Source organism: Pseudophryne corroboree, chromosome 1 (genome assembly GCF_028390025.1).
Source record: "Pseudophryne corroboree isolate aPseCor3 chromosome 1, aPseCor3.hap2, whole genome shotgun sequence".
Classification (NCBI taxonomy): Eukaryota; Metazoa; Chordata; class Amphibia; order Anura; family Myobatrachidae; genus Pseudophryne; species Pseudophryne corroboree.
This window is the reverse complement of record NC_086444.1, coordinates 599,871,964-599,894,773: the sequence shown is the minus strand read 5'-3', so window position 1 is coordinate 599,894,773 and position 22,810 is coordinate 599,871,964. Positions and strand designations below refer to the sequence as shown.

The 22,810-nt window shown below is 44.7% G+C and overlaps 1 protein-coding gene across 1 annotated transcript in view; it reads left to right on the top strand.

Annotated features, from left to right (window-relative positions):
* The window catches only part of LOC134901659 (calcium/calmodulin-dependent protein kinase type IV-like), a 102,856-nt gene that overhangs the window by 61,099 nt on the left and 18,947 nt on the right, over positions 1-22,810 (top strand). The window contains exons 6-10 of the mRNA XM_063914333.1: positions 133-205; positions 713-803; positions 5,844-5,918; positions 10,082-10,157; positions 19,014-19,140. Coding sequence (XP_063770403.1) covers positions 133-205; positions 713-803; positions 5,844-5,918; positions 10,082-10,157; positions 19,014-19,140 — 442 coding nt within the window. The remainder of the gene's footprint in view (positions 1-132; positions 206-712; positions 804-5,843; positions 5,919-10,081; positions 10,158-19,013; positions 19,141-22,810) is intronic.

Sequence of the window (22,810 nt, the reverse complement as noted above, 5' to 3'; positions counted from 1 at the left end):
CTGTATCAATGTAATGTGCAATTCTTTATAATCTGTACAATTTTCTGTTTTGATGTGAATCAAATATATATTTTTTCCTATAATAATAAATGTACTGTATTAGTTTACTGATCCACATATTTTCCTGCCCAGGATAGTAGAGCGTGGATATTACAGTGAACAAGATGCAGCCTGTGTTGTACAGCAGATCTTGGAAGCAGTTGCTGTGAGTTGAGATTATTTTGCTTTAACTAAAGAGCATGTTAATGTTTCAAATGTTATTTACTATGAAGCTTCATTCTTCTACAGTGTGCTTCCTACTTTATTCCAAGACTACTCCTTCATTGTAAGCGTGTTCATTTCTCAGATTGCTTTATGCAGACAGAGCAGGGTTCATATACAAAGGGAGCTTTAAAGAATATCTGTAAAATGTATGGTTATTTTGAAGATATCAGTTTTAATTATAGCTATTTTGTTGCTCAGTGATAGCTGATCAGTCTAAAGTCAGCATTATGTGCTAGCTGGGCTAGCCATCGGTACTGCCGACCAACTGAGTGCACCCTTCACCCCAAGTGATGGTGGTACCAGTGTTGGGACCAGGGTTTAAAGTGCTCCTTAAGAGTTGGTGGAACTTATTTCCCCCAGAGTTTGCAAGAGAAGAAGGTGGCTATCAGTATCAAAGACAGCAGAGAAGTCTGAAATACCAATGCACATGTAATTTCATTGCTTTCAGTATCTACATGCGAATGGGATCGTTCACCGTGACTTGAAACCGGAGAACCTCCTCTATGCAGACATGTCTCCAAATTCCGTTCTTAAAATTGGTAATGTGATGTCAATGGACATATTCTATAAACAAATGAGTGCATGTAATAAAGCACATGTTTAAAATATATTATAGAAATATATAATATAATCTACAGTATACAACTGTTGCGGACTGAGAGTATGCAAGTACACATTTCAATTGTATCTACACAAACATCTGAAGCGACATAACAGTTGAAATGAGGGTCTCTCTCATAGACAAAGCTCAGAGAGATTCTATCTATGCAACTGCGGTCTATGCAAAACGTGGCATAAGCCAAAATACACCTGTTTGGAGGCATATGAATTGTACAATGCTGCAGACAGGCAATATACTGTATGCCTGTTTTCTGTCTATGAGGTTTTGGAGCAACAAACACCTGATTTCCTTGCATAGGTTTCTATGGAAACTCCTTTTTTGACAAATTTACCAAGCTCCGGAATGAGATGCTTGGCCCCGATAGCTGACACCAGGGCCGGTGCTAGGGTGTTCGGCTCCCCCCTGCAAACTATAAATTTGCGCCTTCCCTCCCATATTTCATGACACAAAAAAGGGTGTGGCCACACATTAGTACCACCAATTCAAATTATGCCACACAGTAGTGCCCCTTAGTCACATTACACCACACAGTAGTGGCCCTTATTCACGTTACATCACACGATGTTACCCCTTATTCACGTTACACCACATGATAGTGCCCCTTATTCACATTACACCACACAATAATGCTCCTTATTCATGTTATTCATGTTTTCCCTTATTCATGTTATTATTCTGTGACAGAAGATGGGGGGAAGGGGGTGAGGCAATAGCTGGGACAAAACACAGAGGGGGGGTTGTGACACAGTGACAGGACACTGGAGGGGGTGACACAGTGACAGGACATGGGGGTAACACAGTGACACGACACGGGATGACACAGTGACAAGACACTGGGGTGACACAGTGACAGGACACAGGGGGGTGACACAGTGACGGGACACAGGGGGGTGACCAGTGTCAGACTGGCCCACAGGGGTACCAGGGAAACCACCGGTAGGCCCCACTGCCTGAGGGCCCACTCCTTCTTCTAGGGATCAGGTTCCAGACTGTGCACTTGTATTATACATGGTAGATATGTTGCATTACACTGCACTAAACTATTGTCTTTTGTCTACTTCAAGTCTCTGTGGAGGCTGGCACACCCCCTTTGTAGGCTGGCCACACCCCTAAGTATGGTCCCCTATAACTGCATTCCCCCGGTGGGCCCTTCATGTCCCAGTCCGACACTGGGGGTGACACAGTGACGGAACGGAGACACAGTGACAGGACATGCGGGGGGTGACACAGTGACAGGGCACGGGAGGGGGGGGGGGGCAAGAGAGACACAAGGCTGAAACAGAAAACAGAGAAGAAAGGGAGGGTGGGTGACAATTTAAGAAGAAGAGGGCCAGGGATCCGCACCCCTCGCGATTACCAATTAGTCCCTTGTTGTGTCCTTAACTCCCTGAATCCAAAATGGAAATAGTGACAGAACACGGGGGAAGGGAGGGAGGCGAAGGCGGGGTGTAACACAATGGCTGGGACTGAACAGGGGGGGATGGGGGGGTGACACTGGCTGAGACTGAACAGGGAGGGGGGATGGAATAGTACAGAACATGGGGTGGGGTTTACACACAATGGCTATGGCAGAACACAGGGGTGTGGTGGGGGGGGGGGTGTATGAAAAAGTGACAGAACATAGACACCACTGATGACACAGTCTCGGTGGTTATGCTAATTCTTGCTCCCCTGTGCCCTCCCCCAGCCCAGTGACCTGAAGTGCTGCACAGCTCAGAGCTAGGTCCACGCACTCAGGATGCTGAGTTACTGCCTCCGGCACTGCCTGACTCACTGTGACTGGGGTCTGGGAGAGCGCGCTTCTTCTTCATATGCGCTTCTGGGGGTTGCGCTGCTGACAAGGGAGTGGGACTGTCGGGGCAAGGCGGGCCGCAGCAGCAGTATGATGATGCACTGCAGGTTATAAGGGGGCGGAGCTTACCAGCGTACCACACGCTCCGGGGGGGGGGGGGCGGGGGGTTGCTGAATCATGGGTCACTCCATTATAGTGCCGGAGAGGAGCCGCACTTAATATCTAGTTTCTACACAGCTGCCAACGCTGCCTGTCATACAGTATGACAGGCGCGCGGCAGCTGGCAGCATCAGTCGTACAGCAGCAGGGATGCAGAGCAGGTACAGCGCCTCTCCCCCCCTGGCGCCTACCTGCACTGCATCCCTTTGCTGAGCGGGTACTGCCGGGCCTGGCTGACACCATCTTCAGATGACATTAGCTGTTGTAGCCTGTGCAAAACGTACAGTTTACGGCATTGTCTACTCTGCCTGTTAGCAGCCCACGCATGCACAGCTCCCAGAAGAACAGTGAAGGGATTGGATTAGCAATCCCATCACTTACACACCGCAGGGGCAAACTCCTTTAGGAACCTGGGATGATACATAATTTCTTATTTCCAATAGCAGTGATAAGAATTTATAATTATCAGGTCTAGGACTTGATCATTAATAAATATGCCCCTAAACCACATTTATTTACATAATTGTCCTATGTTTGTGTGCTCACTCGGTGAGTGTCACACCCATTATTAGTAAAGCCACACCTACTGCATGCATTGACATAGTCCAGGTATAATCTGGACTGTTCGGAGAGTAGGCAAGTATCACCCTAGAAAATATGGAAAATGTTATTTATTGTCTTATCTGTTATCAAAAATCCATTAAACAAATATGCCCATTACTGTGTACTGTACTGATTCATAAAAAATATGTGCTGTATAAAATGTATAACTCTCAGCTCTGCAATGTGCACTTGTAATTAGGTTTATCTTCGGGATTTATAAATAATATTAGCAAACTATTTAGTATGTAAATAGATTTACTATAGTTTCTAAAAACGAAAGGTGGTGGTGTTGCCCATGGCAACCAATCAGATTCTAGCTATTATTTCACTTGTGCACCCTAGAAAATGATATAATCTGATTGGTTGCTATAGGCAACATCACCACTTGTCTGTTTTAGAAGCTTTAGTAAATCTACCCCTAGGAGTCAGGTTCTATTGAACTGACACCTGACAATGTCAAACAACAAATAACACAAACAGAATGTCAGTACAGAGAAAAGACAGTCTTTAAATTCAACTTCTGGAATATGAGACTAAAAAGTCACCTGGATTTTCAGTCATGCGTAAGTATAAAGCTGTATACACACCTATACAACATGGGGGGTCATTCTGAGTTGATCGCTAGCTGCCGTTGTTCGCTACGTAGCGATCAGTGAAAAAAAGGCTAATCTGCGCATGCGTATGCACCGCAATGTGCACGCGCGTCGTACAGGTACGAAGTCCATTGTGGTTTTGCACTGGTTCTAGCGATGATTCAAATCGCACAGCCGAACGCAAGGAGATTGACAGGAAGAGGGCGTTTATGGGTGTCAACTGACCGTTTTCTGGGAGTGTTTAGAAAAATGCAGGCGTGGCCGGGGTGGGCGGGTGTCTGACGTCATTACCGTGTCACTCGTCGCAGCAATCATCGCACAGGGTAAGTAACTACAGGGCTGGTCTTGTTTTGCACAAAATGTGTTTGCAGGCGCTCTGCTGCACAGGCGTTCGCACTCCTGCAAAGCAAAAATACACTCCCCCGTGGGCGGCGACTATGTGTTTGCACGGCTGCTAAAAACTGCTAGCGAGCGATCAACTCGGAAATGACCCCCATGGCCTGATCACCTGATATCAAGCCAAATGGGCCAACAACTGTGTAGGTGTGTATGCTATACCATTGCAGGAGCGTTAGCGGATAAACGGCTTATACTGTTCCTGCAGCAATCGGGAGGTTGCATCTTCTGTACTGTTTAATATTTGTTGCCCGACTTCCTGATCCCATAGAAGCACATATACACTGAGCTATTCCTAGCACAGTGTGCACGGGGCTCGCAGGAGACTGGCAGTAGGTCAAGCTGGAAACAAAGAGGCTGATATATTAAGCCTGGAGAAGGGATAAAGAAGTGATATTGCATTGCAATGAAATGATGATAACGCACCAGCCAGTCAGCTCCTAAAGCCCCGTACACACGGGGAACATCTGTGCTTGCTGAGCGATCTAGCACAGAACGCTCAGCACACATCTCTCCCCCCACTCAGCACTCAGCGCAATGTGTGCTGAGCGAGGGGGGGGCGCTCATTTCACCCGCGGTGAAATGAGCGACCTGACTAGATTTGGCATGCATGCAGGCCAATCTAGAACCGGCGATAGCGATGCGCTGGACCGCGCATCGCCGGCACCCTACACACGGAGAGATCCGTGCTTAACTTCTAAGCAATCTAGTCAGATTGCTTGGAATTTAACAACAGATCTCTCGATGTGTACCCCCCTTAACTGTCATTTTTCAAATCTGTAATGATTGGCTGGTGCGTTATCACCTGGTGCTTATCACTGCTTTATCACTTCTTTATCTCTTCCCCAGGCTTAATACATCTTCCCCAAAGTAATCTGCTGATCAGGAGTGTTAACCCGATCAGCAGAATGACCGTAAAAGTGTGTACCCAGCGATAGGCTGCCAGCAGCTGCGTGGAGGATGTTGCCAGGGAAGGGGGCATCGCTGGACCTCTAAGTAATGTTAAAAAACAACTGCATATTCGTTAGTGTCACTACAATACTAAATGAAATATGCAGCTGGTAATAAGGACTGTGTTAAATGTGGCCCCAAATCTCATCCACATTCATTAAGTTGCACTAAACCATTAGACATCAATTGCTGCATGTTGCAATGGTTGTAGTTTTGGTTTGCACACTACTAGTAAATAACCTTTATAGTCTGTTCACGTTATGAGAGTAATATTCTGTACTTTAAGTATAATTCCTAAAAATAGTGCAAAACATATTGCAAATGTCAGATGAAGAATGGTGTCTAACTGTTGTGAAACTACATATCCCTACTTGTCCTGAAAGGTACAGTTATAATTCTCATTTCTGAGCAATGTTTTTTCTGTTGTACATTAATCAATAATTATTATTATTCATTGCTAAAGCGGACTTTGGCCTATCCAAAATTATTGATGACCAGGTAGCCATGAAGACTGTATGTGGAACACCAGGCTACTGTGGTAAGTAGAATACCTAATGTACAACGGTTTATATGCTTCTCTCAATGTAAACAGTCAATATTCTAATAAGGGACATTTAGAACATCTATATACTGTAGTTCATTTATATGTTTATTCATTTTTATTCAAGATTCAAGTGAGTAATCCAAAAAGTATGATCAATAAGGTCATCAGAATAACATTATTGAATAGAGTAATAACTACCAAATCGAAACAGAAAACTAAACCTGAATCAATATTATAGGAGTGTAAAGGAGGAGAGGTGGGGAAGGTGGTGGGGAGAAAGACTGAACATAAGGGGGCTGAAGTGAGGGAGAAAGTAGGGTGCAAAAAAGAGGGTAAAGAAGTAAATGAAGAATCTGAAGGTTAAGAAATAACATGCGTCAGACCAGACTTAAACTAACTGACGGAGAATGATCCTGCAAATGGAATAGTCTGTCTGTTGTCAGAACACTTTCCATGAAATGAAAATTTGCATAGTAAGTAATCGGTTACTATGCATTCACAAGGAACAGCCTCATTTAAATACCCTCCAACACTGCTGTGCCGAAAAGCCGTACAAATTCGGAAAGGGGTGTGGCCTCGTGATGCTTCCATAGGAATGAATAGGATTGGGAGACGCCAAAACCCAGTACAATGCCCTTTTTGGCCGGTACAGACCATAAAAAAAAACCGGTACTGTACCGGCCAAAAAGGTACAGTTGAAGGGTATGCATTTATTGGGAGTGTAATTTAACTTCAATGCAGATAGGATGTCTATATCTGATGAATCTTTTACACCTAGCTTGGGTTTGGTGCAAGTTCAGATACTAATGATAAAACTTCTATCCACTTTCAATTGCACAGATTTTCCGAACACATTTCTAATACACTTCTTAGTTTGTATGTCTGAATCTGTACTGCAATCTGTAGGAACACCATTAGCATGCGTGGTTCAACTCAGACCCAAACTCAGACAAAACACATTGGCTCCCATAGGAAATAATGCACAAATTTGCCCCACCATAAAAAGAATTAAAAAAAAACCCACAATGGCTCCTACAGGGAAATAACAAGCACATTGGCCTCAATAGGAAAATAATAAAACACTTTGACCCCCACAAGAAAAATATAAAACATACATAATTGCCCCAGGAGACCGACCTGCCTGCAGTAATGGCTGACTTGCTTGGCTCCATCCCCCGAGAGCGATGTGTATTCGTCTGTTTAACTCCTGACACTAGGGGGTAGGGTAGGTGATTTATGTCCCTTGGTCTGAGGGTGCAGGTAGTGTATGTCCCTGGGGCCAGGGGTAGTTCAGGTACATGTGGGTGAGAGTGGGGGTTGGGGGGTTGGGGGGTAGTGTATGTCGCTGGGCTGGGGATACTGTATGTCTAGGGGGCATCTCCAGTAATAGCGTAGCCAGTAATGCAGGTAGACACTTGCTGCAAAATGCCCACCTCCGTTTAAGCTGCTGGTGCTGAGCCTTGTCCAAGGCATGGTCTGTTGGAACGTGGTCCCACAGTGCAGATACTTTAGGCAGACTTGTATCCCTCTGCAGTGTGGGTGGCCAGGATGGTGGTAGGAGATGTCCCGATAAAAGTGCCCACAAATATCGAACCCCACCAGAGCAAGTGCCACTGATACCGGCTAAAGGAAGTGCACACTAGGCAGAGCATATAGTAGCTTCCGGTTTGAGTTCTAAAGTTTAACACAAATCCTGTAAGTACAGCACCCAGGGGTGCCAGGTAGTGTCAGCTGGGCCAGTAGAGGGGGCCATGAGACCGGGCCAGCAGGACCTTTATTTGAGGATTGGCTCCCCAGCCAGCAACCGCCAACAGCTGCCGCCCCTGGTGAGTGCCATCCTGGCCAAGGGGTAGATACACCCCTGTGTACAATATTCCTGCAGCCTGAGCTCAGGGCATCCACAGGTGGCTGTCCATGGTCACCCAGACTGTGTTCAGCGATTCTAAAAGGATTGCCCACAGTCTGAGCTCCCAGCAGCAGCCGTACCTCTGCCCCAGTGACAGTGCCTCCTCCATGCAGCACAGCACACCAGCAGAGATGGGTGATCCTCGAAATGCTCACCCTCTGCTGCTAGCTTCTCTTCTTTTAGTAGTTTTAAACATTTAGAAAACAAACTGAGTTTTTTAAACTGTGTAAAGTAATTTTTTCCAAAATTATTCCCAAAGTGGTCATTTTTTTTAAATCAAATTGCATAAACAATAACTATGTATAATGTTATTAACACATTTGCAGATTAGATGATTCATTATACATTATACTTATTCATTATATTCATAATTTGCATTTAAAAAATCATCAATTTTGGTGACATGTTTTATTAAAATGATTAGCCAGTTAAGGGGTTATGAGTCACAGCTGAGGAAAACATATTGATTATAAACACTGAAAGAGAAAATCATGTCCCATAATATGGTGGCAATCTGATTTTTCACTGACCTGCATCATAACCAAGAACAAACAGTGGCAATTGTTTAGTGTGATTCTCCATATGAAGTTTTTTGAAACATGCAAGTAATACTGCTAATACTTGAAGAGGTACCATCAGGATGGGTGGTGGAAAATAGGAGTGATTTTAGTTAAGGTACCACTGTCCTCAAGGTACCCTAACAGTCTAGGTTTAGAAGATATCCATGCTTAGGCACATATGATTTATTTAGTACCTCAGTAAATGTGATCATTTTGTATGGCTAATATATAGTACATCATCCTTGAACTCCTACATTCAAGACTTTTTCCATGCTGCCACTCCTCCTTTGGAACTCACTCCACCTCCCTATAAGACTCTCTACCAGACAGCAAGCCATACAATTTTATACAGATATCTGTGCACAAACATGGATATCTTCAAGACTAAGGTCTATTCATGAAGCAGTGAAAAGAGAGGAAAAGTGAGCCAGTGGAGAATTTGACCATGGCAACCAATCAGCTGCTCTGTATAATTTTAAGTATGCAAATTATAGATGTTACTTAAATACTTATTGGTTGCCATGGGCAACTTCTCCACTGGCTCACTTCTCCACACTTTTCACTGCTTTATTAATAGACACCTTGAACTGTTAAGTTACTAATACCCCTTTCAGACAGAAAGTGAAATTACCGGGTGAAGCAGTTCCACCCGGTAATTTCATGAAACACGCGGGTCCTTTTTCTGTGTGAAAGGGTCAACCCGTGTTGTAATTCCCAGGACTTCGACCCATGGAATTTACCAGGGTCGGAGACACGGGAATTATGACACGGGTTGACCCTTTCACACAAACAAAATACCCGTGTTGATCTGCAAATTACCGGGTCGAAATTTTTGACCCGGTAATTTGTATGTCTGTGTGAAAGGGGGGTCAGGCAGATCCCGGCAAAACGACCCGGCACTGAAATGCTGGGTAATTGCCGGGACTATCAGACTTTTCTGTCTGAAAAGGGTATTAATGGACAGAGATTGAGAACCACTGGTCTAGGGTATTAGGCGTAAACTGGGAAGTGAACTGGAAAGAGATAAACGGACAGAGGGCATTAAAGTGGAAAGCACAAGAATGTTGAGAAGCAAAACAGAGTGATTCCTTACTGGATAAACATGTGCTACTACGCTACATGTACTGTAGCATTCCTACAACAATAAAACAACCAACTGAAAAGATACTACATCCAAAAACTTTTACATGTGCTATTTCATAGTGTATTCAATCTAGTGGGTTAATCCTTTTTTTTATATTAATATTTATATATCCAATGTAGTGCTGTACAAATAAAAGTGTTTTTAAGCTTTAAAGAAAACACAACTTTTTTTTCCATAATTGATGAGCACTGGAATTTTGTATTTACACCACAAGTTTTTTTTTTTGTTATTATTATTATTATTATTATTATTAATATTATTATTATTATGTGTTTATTTTTCTTTTTTTATATATATTTCTTTCAGTTGCTTGTTTGTGAGTTTTTTTTAGTGTTGCTTCAAATACGTTTCCATTGAAAGTAGATCCTTGACACTATTATTTATTACTAGACCAGGATCAAACACTCCTCTAAATTGTCTTGATCATACTTTTATTTCTAGTGAGATATTAGTTAGACCTATATTATTCATAAATTATTTATAACACATTACTCTTGGAAAGGAAAAAAAATAACTTACAAGACATTCCTTTAATTTCTACTTTCAGCACCAGAAATTCTTCATGTTTCCCCTTACGGTCCAGAAGTTGATATGTGGTCTGTTGGAGTCATTACATACATCCTGTAAGAACATTTTTTGTGTATTTTCTTATTTTGTATTGTATTGTATTATAATAGACACTGAGGACATTTGTGGAATCCTCGCTACATTAATTGTGTCATAAAATAAAAAAATGCAATAATGAATATTACTCTACCAATTAAACACCTTTATTTTACTCTACATAGTGGTTGAGTACAGCATGCTTTTCCGCTCAGTTCACTGTATCAGTGAAGAGTATATAATATAAAGGTGGTATCCTATTAGCCGCGGTAAATTACCAAAGCTAATTACCTCGCTTGGTAAATCTCACAATATAGCAACCACTATAGAAACCTCTATAGAAACCTATGGAGGTTGTTAATGCGATCAGAAATTATTATTATTATTATTATTATCGTTTAATGCAGCAAATAGCTCAGATGCTGATGTGCCCCTACATACATCTTGTGGGAATCAGTATGAGATCCTGGTGGTAGTAATACTGACGCTGGGATCCCGTTGATGTAAAGATCGACAGGGGTGAATAGCAGGGATGTGCGGTGAGGTAAATGGCTCAGGAGGCACTGGCTAGTACCAGAGCCAAATTTACACACAATATATGATCCAAAGGGTACATGTGGGCATCATACACAGGTGCAGTAGCATATACCGCTAGAAATTTGGTGAGGTTTTGATCAGAGATGTGTGGAAAAGATAGACTTCTTACTCCAGAGTTTTCACTATAAAAATGATTAGAATAATACAAAGAAGATATTATATCTTTTTTTTCTTTTTCATATACTTTATATAGTAAAAACTCTGGTGTATACATTAGTATGACAGGAAAGGCTTTGACTCATCGCACGTCACTGGTGAGTAAGGGATGCTCTCCTCACCCCCCTAATCCGGGTCCTCCCTTCCCACACTGTAAGCCGAACCTCCCCCCTTAGTGCCTTACCATAAATCCCCCCTGCCGAGGTGCCAATTCCTAACCCCCGTCCCCGTTGCCTAGACCTAACCCCCCCCCCCCATGGGTGCCTAAACTCCCCCTCCCCCTGCAGCCTAAACCTACCCCCCTCTCCCATCCCTAAACCTATGATTGCGAGTATACTTACAGTCTGGATGCCAGCTGTCGGGATTCCAGCATCGGTCTCCTGGCCCATTCTGAGTCCTGTCATCGGGATTCTGACAGGTGTCAGGATCCTGGCGTCGGTATTTCAACTGCCAGGATCCCAATAGCCGCCATCTTGACTGCATCCCATCCTGTGGATATGTACATTTTGTGGGAGATACCCCGAAAACTGCAATTTTCAAGGTGTTTCTTGCAAATTAGCCCCCCTCCCCCGCCCCGGTACACAAGTGTAGTGAGATTGGATTGGGTTTGGCCAACCGCCGGTCACCGTACCGACGCCGGTATCCCGGTTGTTAGGTGGCCGGCAGGGGAAGAGGGGCGGCGAGCGCAACGAAGCTCCACATGTGCTGACTTCACTCGCCACGCAGCGGGCTCGCTGCACTTGCCACAGGTTCTATTCCCTGTCTATGGGTGTCGTGGACACCCACGAGTGGGAATAGTCCCTGACCTCAGGGCTGTTAACTGTTCAGGATCCCGGCGTCGGTATAGTGATTGCACATAACCGCATCCCGTGAGATTGACCAATTTTATTTTTTTAAACCACTCTCATTTTAATTTTTTAAATGCTGCAAACAATACAGCAATGGTTCTCAAACTTGGTCCTCAGGCCACAAACAGGTCACTTTTTTTAAAAAGTCACGTAGCAGGGGCACAAGTGTGTTACTGTCTGTAACATATTAAAGATCCACAGGTAACCTGGAAAACAGGAACTGTTTTGGGTCCACTGCAATATAGATTGTCCACAGATTAGTAAAATCACACTGCAGGTTTCTCCTTCATATTCATCTGTTCATAACCATTATGCTTTTACATTCCAAATTGCTGAATCAAATCAAGATCACGCTGTACTGATCTTACTGAATAGAATTTTAATCATTGTGTGAGAAATCTTGACAGGCCTGTGTGTGCAGTGATTGGTCATTGTGGTCTTATGACTCGTCAAGTGAAAAGCTAGCTACTGTACATATCTGCTTACACTTAAAAGTAGAGATTGCAGAACATTGGCAAGTATGTGAATTAGAGATGAGCGGGTTCGGTTTCTCTGAATCCGAACCCGCCAGAACTTCATGTTTTTTTTCACGGGTCCGAGCGACTCGGATCTTCCCGCCTTGCTCGGTTAACCCGAGCGCGCCCGAACGTCATCATGACGCTGTCGGATTCTCGCGAGGCTCGGATTCTATCGCGAGACTCGGATTCTATATAAGGAGCCGCGCGTCGCTGCCATTTTCACACGTGCATTGAGATTGATAGGGAGAGGACGTGGCTGGCGTCCTCTCCGTTTAGACACTTGATTTACTAATTTTGGGGAGCATTAGGAGTACTCAGTAGTGTACAGTGCAGAGTTTTGCTGATAGTGACCAGTGACCACCACTTTTATTTATAATCCGTTCTCTGCCTGAAAAAAGCGATACACAGCACACAGTGACTCAGTCACATACATACCATATCTGTGTGCACTGCTCAGGCTCAGGCCAGTGTGCTGCATCATCTATATATATTATATATCTGTCTGACTGCTCAGCTCACACAGCTTATAATTGTGGGGGAGACTGGGGAGCACTACTGCAGTGCCAGTTATAGGTTATAGCAGGAGCCAGGAGTACATAATATTATATTAAAATTAAACAGTGCACACTTTTGCTGCAGGAGTGCCACTGCCAGTGTGACTAGTGACCAGTGACCTGACCACCAGTATATAATATTAGTAGTATACTATCTCTTTATCAACCAGTCTATATTAGCAGCAGACACAGTACAGTGCGGTAGTTCACGGCTGTGGCTACCTCTGTGTCGGCACTCGGCAGCCCGTCCATAATTGTATATACCACCTAACCGTGGTTTTTTTTTCTTTCTTTATACATACATACTAGTTACGAGTATACTATCTCTTTATCAACCAGTCTATATATTAGCAGCAGACACAGTACAGTGCGGTAGTTCACGGCTGTGGCTACCTCTGTGTCGGCACTCGGCAGCCCGTCCATAATTGTATATACCACCTAACCGTGGTTTTCTTTTCTTTCTTTATACATACATACTAGTTACGAGTATACTATCTCTTTATCAACCAGTCTATATATTAGCAGCAGACACAGTACAGTGCGGTAGTTCACGGCTGTGGCTACCTCTGTGTCGGCACTCGGCAGCCCGTCCATAATTGTATATACCACCTAACCGTGGTTTTTTTTTCTTTCTTTATACATACATACTAGTTACGAGTATACTATCTCTTTATCAACCAGTCTATATATTAGCAGCAGACACAGTACAGTGCGGTAGTTCACGGCTGTGGCTACCTCTGTGTCGGCACTCGGCAGCCCGTCCATAATTGTATATACCACCTAACCGTGTTTTTTTTTTCTTTCTTTATACATACATACTAGTTACGAGTATACTATCTCTTTATCAACCAGTCTATATATTAGCAGCAGACACAGTACAGTGCGGTAGTTCACGGCTGTGGCTACCTCTGTGTCGGCACTCGGCAGCCCGTCCATAATTGTATATACCACCTAACCGTGGTTTTTTTTTCTTTCTTTATACATACATACTAGTTACGAGTATACTATCTCTTTATCAACCAGTCTATATATTAGCAGCAGACACAGTACAGTGCGGTAGTTCACGGCTGTGGCTACCTCTGTGTCGGCACTCGGCAGCCCGTCCATAATTGTATATACCACCTAACCGTGGTTTTTTTTTCTTTCTTTATACATACATACTAGTTACGAGTATACTATCTCTTTATCAACCAGTCTATATATTAGCAGCAGACACAGTACAGTGCGGTAGTTCACGGCTGTGGCTACCTCTGTGTCGGCACTCGGCAGCCCGTCCATAATTGTATATACCACCTAACCGTGGTTTTTTTTTCTTTCTTTATACATACATACTAGTTACGAGTATACTATCTCTTTATCAACCAGTCTATATATTAGCAGCAGACACAGTACAGTGCGGTAGTTCACGGCTGTGGCTACCTCTGTGTCGGCACTCGGCAGCCCGTCCATAATTGTATACTAGTATCCAATCCATCCATCTCCATTGTTTACCTGAGGTGCCTTTTAGTTGTGCCTATTAAAATATGGAGAACAAAAATGTTGAGGTTCCAAAATTAGGGAAAGATCAAGATCCACTTCCACCTCGTGCTGAAGCTGCTGCCACTAGTCATGGCCGAGACGATGAAATGCCAGCAACGTCGTCTGCCAAGGCCGATGCCCAATGGCATAGTACAGAGCATGTCAAAACCAAAACACCAAATATCAGTAAAAAAAGGACTCCAAAACCTAAAATAAAATTGTCGGAGGAGAAGCGTAAACTTGCCAATATGCCATTTACCACACGGAGTGGCAAGGAACGGCTGAGGCCCTGGCCTATGTTCATGGCTAGTGGTTCAGCTTCACATGAGGATGGAAGCACTCAGCCTCTCGCTAGAAAACTGAAAAGACTCAAGCTGGCAAAAGCACCGCAAAGAACTGTGCGTTCTTTGAAATCCCAAATCCACAAGGAGAGTCCAATTGTGTCGGTTGCGATGCCTGACCTTCCCAACACTGGACGTGAAGAGCATGCGCCTTCCACCATTTGCACGCCCCCTGCAAGTGCTGGAAGGAGCACCCGCAGTCCAGTTCCTGATAGTCAGATTGAAGATGTCAGTGTTGAAGTACACCAGGATGAGGAGGATATGGGTGTTGCTGGCGCTGGGGAGGAAATTGACCAGGAGGATTCTGATGGTGAGGTGGTTTGTTTAAGTCAGGCACCCGGGGAGACACCTGTTGTCCGTGGGAGGAATATGGCCGTTGACATGCCAGGTGAAAATACCAAAAAAATCAGCTCTTCGGTGTGGAGGTATTTCACCAGAAATGCGGACAACAGGTGTCAAGCCGTGTGTTCCCTTTGTCAAGCTGTAATAAGTAGGGGTAAGGACGTTAACCACCTCGGAACATCCTCCCTTATACGTCACCTGCAGCGCATTCATAATAAGTCAGTGACAAGTTCAAAAACTTTGGGTGACAGCGGAAGCAGTCCACTGACCAGTAAATCCCTTCCTCTTGTAACCAAGCTCACGCAAACCACCCCACCAACTCCCTCAGTGTCAATTTCCTCCTTCCCCAGGAATGCCAATAGTCCTGCAGGCCATGTCACTGGCAAGTCTGACGAGTCCTCTCCTGCCTGGGATTCCTCCGATGCATCCTTGCGTGTAACGCCTACTGCTGCTGGCGCTGCTGTTGTTGCCGCTGGGAGTCGATGGTCATCCCAGAGGGGAAGTCGTAAGCCCACTTGTACTACTTCCAGTAAGCAATTGACTGTTCAACAGTCCTTTGCGAGGAAGATGAAATATCACAGCAGTCATCCTACTGCAAAGCGGATAACTGAGGCCTTGGCATCCTGGGTGGTGAGAAACGTGGTTCCGGTATCCATCATTACTGCAGAGCCAACTAGAGACTTGTTGGAGGTACTGTGTCCCCGGTACCAAATACCATCTAGGTTCCATTTCTCTAGGCAGGCGATACCGAAAATGTACACAGACCTCAGAAAAAGAGTCACCAGTGTCCTAAAAAATGCAGCTGTACCCAATGTCCACTTAACCACGGACATGTGGACAAGTGGAGCAGGGCAGGGTCAGGACTATATGACTGTGACAGCCCACTGGGTAGATGTATGGACTCCCGCCGCAAGAACAGCAGCGGCGGCACCAGTAGCAGCATCTCGCAAACGCCAACTCTTTCCTAGGCAGGCTACGCTTTGTATCACCGCTTTCCAGAATACGCACACAGCTGAAAACCTCTTACGGCAACTGAGGAAGATCATCGCGGAATGGCTTACCCCAATTGGACTCTCCTGTGGATTTGTGGCATCGGACAACGCCAGCAATATTGTGTGTGCATTAAATCTGGGCCAATTCCAGCACGTCCCATGTTTTGCACATACCTTGAATTTGGTGGTGCAGAATTTTTTTAAAAACGACAGGGGCGTGCAAGAGATGCTGTCGGTGGCCAGAAGAATTGCGGGACACTTTCGGCGTACAGGCACCACGTACAGAAAACTGGAGCACCACCAAAAACTACTGAACCTGCCCTGCCATCATCTGAAGCAAGAAGTGGTAACGAGGTGGAATTCAACCCTCTATATGCTTCAGAGGTTGGAGGAGCAGCAAAAGGCCATTCAAGCCTATACAATTGAGCACGATATAGTAGGTGGAATGCACCTGTCTCAAGTGCAGTGGAGAATGATTTCAACGTTGTGCAAGGTTCTGATGCCCTTTGAACTTGCCACACGTGAAGTCAGTTCAGACACTGCCAGCCTGAGTCAGGTCATTCCCCTCATCAGGCTTTTGCAGAAGAAGCTGGAGGCATTGAAGGAGGAGCTAACACGGAGCGATTCCGCTAGGCATGTGGGACTTGTGGATGCAGCCCTTAATTCGCTTAACAAGGATTCACGGGTGGTCAATCTGTTGAAATCAGAGCACTACATTTTGGCCACCGTGCTCGATCCTAGATTTAAAGCCTACCTTGGATCTCTCTTTCCGGCAGACACAGGTCTGCTGGGGTTGAAAGACCTGCTGGTGACAAAATTGTCAAGTCAAGCGGAACGCGACCTGTCAACATCTCCTCCTTCACATTCTCCCGCAACTGGGGGTGCGAGGAAAAGGCTCAGAATTCCGAGCCCACCCGCTGGCGGTGATGCAGGGCAGTCTGGAGCGACTGCTGATGCTGACATCTGGTCCGGACTGAAGGACCTGACAACGATTACGGACATGTCGTCTACTGTCACTGCATATGATTCTCTCAACATTGATAGAATGGTGGAGGATTATATGAGTGACCGCATCCAAGTAGGCACGTCACACAGTCCGTACTTATACTGGCAGGAAAAAGAGGCAATTTGGAGGCCCTTGCACAAACTGGCTTTATTCTACCTAAGTTGCCCTCCCACAAGTGTGTACTCCGAAAGAGTGTTTAGTGCCGCCGCTCACCTTGTCAGCAATCGGCGTACGAGGTTACATCCAGAAAATGTGGAGAAGATGATGTTCATTAAAATGAATTATAATCAATTCCTCCGCGGAGACATTGACCAGCAGCAATTGCCTCCACAAAGTACACAGGGAGCTGAGATGGTGGATTCCAGTGGGGACGAATTGATAATCTGTGAGGAGGGGGATGTACACGGTGATATATCGGAGGGTGAAGATGAGGTGGACATCTTGCCTCTGTAGAGCCAGTTTGTGCAAGGAGAGATTAATTGCTTCTTTTTTGGGGGGGGTCCAAACCAACCCGTCATATCAGTCACAGTCGTGTGGCAGACCCTGTCACTGAAATGATGGGTTGGTTAAAGTGTGCATGTCCTGTTTTGTTTATACAACATAAGGGTGGGTGGGAGGGCCCAAGGACAATTCCATCTTGCACCTCTTTTTTCTTTTCTTTTTCTTTGCGTCATGTGCTGTTTGGGGAGGGTTTTTTGGAAGGGACATCCTGCGTGACACTGCAGTGCCACTCCTAGATGGGCCCGGTGTTTGTGTCGGCCACTAGGGTCGCTAATCTTACTCACACAGCTACCTCATTGCGCCTCTTTTTTTCTTTGCGTCATGTGCTGTTTGGGGAGGGTTTTTTGGAAGGGACATCCTGCGTGACACTGCAGTGCCACTCCTAGATGGGCCCGGTGTTTGTGTCGGCCACTAGGGTCGCTAATCTTACTCACACAGCTACCTCATTGCGCCTCTTTTTTTCTTTGCGTCATGTGCTGTTTGGGGAGGGTTTTTTGGAAGGGCCATCCTGCGTGACACTGCAGTGCCACTCCTAGATGGGCCCGGTGTTTGTGTCGGCCACTAGGGTCGCTAATCTTACTCACACAGCTACCTCATTGCGCCTCTTTTTTTCTTTGCGTCATGTGCTGTTTGGGGAGGGTTTTTTGGAAGGGACATCCTGCGTGACACTGCAGTGCCACTCCTAGATGGGCCCGGTGTTTGTGTCGGCCACTAGGGTCGCTTATCTTACTCACACAGCGACCTCGGTGCAAATTTTAGGACTAAAAATAATATTGTGAGGTGTGAGGTATTCAGAATAGACTGAAAATGAGTGGAAATTATGGTTTTTGAGGTTAATAATACTTTGGGATCAAAATGACCCCCAAATTCTATGATTTAAGCTGTTTTTTAGTGTTTTTGGAAAAAAAACACCCGAATCCAAAACACACCCGAATCCGACAAAAATAATTCGGTGAGGTTTTGCCAAAACGCGTTCGAACCCAAAACACGGCCGCGGAACCGAACCCAAAACCAAAACACAAAACCCGAAAAATTTCAGGCGCTCATCTCTAATGTGAATGTGGCAATTTGATCTTGCACCTGTGTGACCATACTACAAACACAGACACTCAGGGGCCAGTGCACATTTGAAGTCAAGTAATTTTGCGGCTGGATCTTGTGCGTTAATACACTGCACATGCTCATTTACCAAGCGATTCCGATTCATATGCAGGAGCTAGCATATATTGCACCAAGGATAGGGCTGTTACTAGTGCACAGTGATATTTATGATAGCTGTGGTATCAAGTGTATGGATAGGGGCAGGGCAACTCACATGTGGGTGTAATTACAGTCATCTTGATTTCAACACTATATCAGCTCAGTGTACATGCTGAATGAGAGGATACTTAGGTGTAGGAAGACATACCTACAATCTGGTTATTTTTATAGTAACAATAGTGACAAACAGATACACAGTAATGATTTGAAACTATATAAATGTCTTGTCTTTAATCTTTATAGCTTATGTGGGTTTGAACCATTCTATGATGCAAGGGGTGATCAGTACATGTACAGCAGGATCCTGAATTGTGACTTTGAGTTCATTTCCCCCTGGTGGGATGACATCTCATTGAATGCCAAGGACTTGGTAAGAAACACAAAAGTAGTCACCTAAATGTGAATTTAGCTAATAGTTCCAAGTGAGTAACCACACATCCACCCGTATAAAATGACTAGGCATGTGGCAAGTATTAAACTATTAGTGGCAAGTGATGATATACTCAGACTACAGTCAGCTAGTGATAACTAGCTGATGTGCCCAGTTTCAACCAGGCAAAGGTTTGCTGGGTGCAACATTTTACCCAATTTTACTCCCTTAGGAGTAGAAATGTAAAAAAATCCCTGCTTAGTTAGTGGCTGCAAATAACTGTCACAGTTTCCAGACCACCCAGCAGGTCACAAGTTTCATGTTACCCAGCAGGTGTACAGGGAGAGTTCATCAACTGTCACATTTTTCCAGAGCACAATGGTGATGGATTGTAAATGGCAGGCGGACGTTTTGCCACATACTGTAACTCCGAAATGAAGCAAACAATTGCAACGCCAATATTTTTCTGCAAATCTACGGACCAAAACTTTCAATTTGTGCCCTAATCAGGCAACGGCACCATAGAAATATATTACTCATAAGAGTCATCCTTCTGCTATTAATATGTAGATGTGTTTGTTTCTTTATTTCTCTCTATATATTTTTACATTCAACATGTAGTTTGTAACTATGTCTCTCTAAATTCACTAATAATATATAGATTTGTTTCTTTTCTTTCTCTATATACATTTTTACATTCAATGGTGGGTATCCAGTTGGGCTACAATAAAACATTAGGTGCCAAAAACATCCATTTTTCACGATTTCTCCCGATGTTTTACTGATATTTTTTTTTACAGGCTGTACAATTAGATCGCCCCGAAAAAAAAAATTCTTAAGAAAACACACACGTTCAGTGAAACCTTTTGTAGAAACAGCCCGTTTTTGCCCAAAAATGGGACTGTTTTCAGGGATTTTATTTCGCCTGTCTATTGGGGCTAATTGGACAGCCCCCATTGATGCAATTACCTGGGGTAAATGACAGCGGGTAATTGTATGTCGCCCAATATGGGGTTTATAAATACGTCTTTCTTCATTTACTCAACGTAGACTTAGATGTCAACCGTGGCACTCTAAATTAACAAGACACCTACAAAAAAAAGTGACATAAATCTTGTACTCCATGTGACTTCCTCACATATACGACCATTTATCATTCTTGTTACAATGCTCTGGACATATTTCCCATCTCTCATCTCTGCTCAAGCCTCTAACCCCAAGTGACTTTTTAATACATTTAAATCACTTCTTATCCCTCCCTCACCAAACCCTACAGCTACTATTAGTGCACAAGATCTCGCTTCCTATTTCAAGGATAAGATTGATAAGATCCAAAATGAAATGGTATGCTTTTCCACAGCCAATGGTCAGCTCAATTCCCTTTCTGAACCCCCTGGCATCTTCTCTTCATGTGATCCCACAAATGAAGTTGACGTATCTACACTCTTCTCATCTGCCTAATCTACTACCTATAGGTGGTCATTCCAAGTTGTTCGCTCGCTAGCTGCGTTTAGCAACATTGCACACGCTAGGCCTCCGCCCTCTGGGAGTGTATCTTAGCTTAGCAGAATAGCGAACGAAAGATTAGCAGAACTGCTACTAAATAATTCCTTGCCGTTTCTGAGTAGTTTCAGACCTACTCCTAGATTGCGATCACCTCAGTTCGTTTAGTTCCTGGTTTGATGTCACAAACGCGCCCTGCGTTCGGCCAGCCACTCCCCCGTTTCTTCAGCCACTCCTGCGTTTTTACCTGGAACGCCTGCGTTTTTTAGCACACTCCCTGAAAACGGCCAGTTTCCGCCCAGAAACACCCACTTCCTGTCAATCACACAACGATCACTCGAGCGATGAAAAAACTTCGCTCGAGCTTGTGCAAATCTCCAAAGTTTTGTGTTAAATTACTGAACGCATGCGCGCAGTGCATTTTCCACCTAATCGCTCCGTTGCGAAAAACGGCACCGAGCGAACTACTCAGAATGACCACCATAGCTCTGTATCCTGTGCTCATCCCAAACTTAAAATCTGTAATCACTATCTATCTACTGGTATCACTATCTTTCCATCTCTGTTCAAACATGCAGTGATTACAGTCTAAAAAACAAAATTCTGACCCTAACTCTCTCTCAAATTACCATCCCCTCTCTCAGCTCCCATGCCCCTCCAAGCTGTTTAAGATACTTGCCTAAACTCTCCTCACACACTTTCTTCACTCACACAATGTATTGGACCCACTTCAGTTAGGCTTTTGCCCCCAACCCTCCACAGAGACAGAATGATCTGGTCACTGCTAAGTCTAAAGGCCATTACTCACTTCTTATTCACCTAGATATCTACTGTTTTTGACACTGTTGACCACTCTCTTCTCATACAAACACTACAATCCTTACTGCAGGTCTTCAAGACGCAGACCTTTCTTGGTTCTCATCCAACCTATCTCATCGCTTTTTCAGTGTTAGTTTCTCTGAGTACACCTCCTCTTAGCTACCTCTATCAATTGTAGTACTGCTATCAGTTGGAGTACTGTATCACCTACAGTACTGTGCAAAAGTTTTAGGCAGGTGTAGAAAAAATGCTGCAAAGTAAGAATGCTTTTAAAAATAGAAGTGTTAATAGCTTATTTTTTATTTATCAATTAACAAAATGCAAAGTGAATGAACAGAAGAGAAATCTAAATCAAAGCAATATTAGGTGTGACCAATCGAAGTTGATAGAAGGTGAAAAGCTTACTTTAGATGTCAGGCTCAGCTAGGGTTGCCACCTCATGCATCATCGATTCCTGGAGATCCACCACCCCAATCCCAACCCCCGACACCAAGCAATGTTCATGTAAATAAACCTGCCGATGGCTCTCCTCACATCTTACCTCACACTGCACCCTCCCACCCCTCGCACTGCTCTCTTGACACCTTACCTCAGACTGCACGGCACCCCCCACCATCACACTGATCTCCTCACACCACTCCGCCCATTCCTCACAGTACTCACCTCATAACACATCTCACTGTGCTCACCTCGTGCCTCACACTGCTCCCTATCCCCCCCATTTGCCCTGTTTCTACGGTATCACAGCATTCACACACCATCTGACATGCAAGTCCCACACACACCTAGGAATCCTACCTAGGCTACGGCAGTGCCGGCACCGACAGAGACATGCTGCCTGCTGCTGCTCCCAGTCACCGTCCACCGCCAGTCCACCCTGCTGCGCCTGTTACTCATCTTGACGTCACGGTCTCCCTCAATCCTCCCCTGCTTCCCTTCACTCACGTGACACGTCACGGCCATCCGCGTCCCCTATGTGCGCACCGCACGCACCGCCGCCCCCAGCAGTCCTACTGGTTTGTGGGCTGGTGGAGGCGGAGTCCCCTTATTCCGGGAAAATCCTGGAACTCGGGAGAGGGGAAAAGCCTCCTGGAGGGTTGCCACCAAATCCTGGAGAATCCAGGAAATCCGGGAGAGAAGGCAACCCTAGGCTCAGTGTTATATTCTGCAATGCTCTTATAAGTTCCGTCCCACTTAGTTGAGGTTGGTCAGGAGATTGGGTCTTATACTTTCAGCACTATTATTTGCAGCTACAGGAGGACAGAGTCATACAGTATTTTGTCAGTGGGATCTAAGGCATGCATGCACAGGAAGCCAGCATTTTGCTAAACTCAGTTCCCCGCCCCCT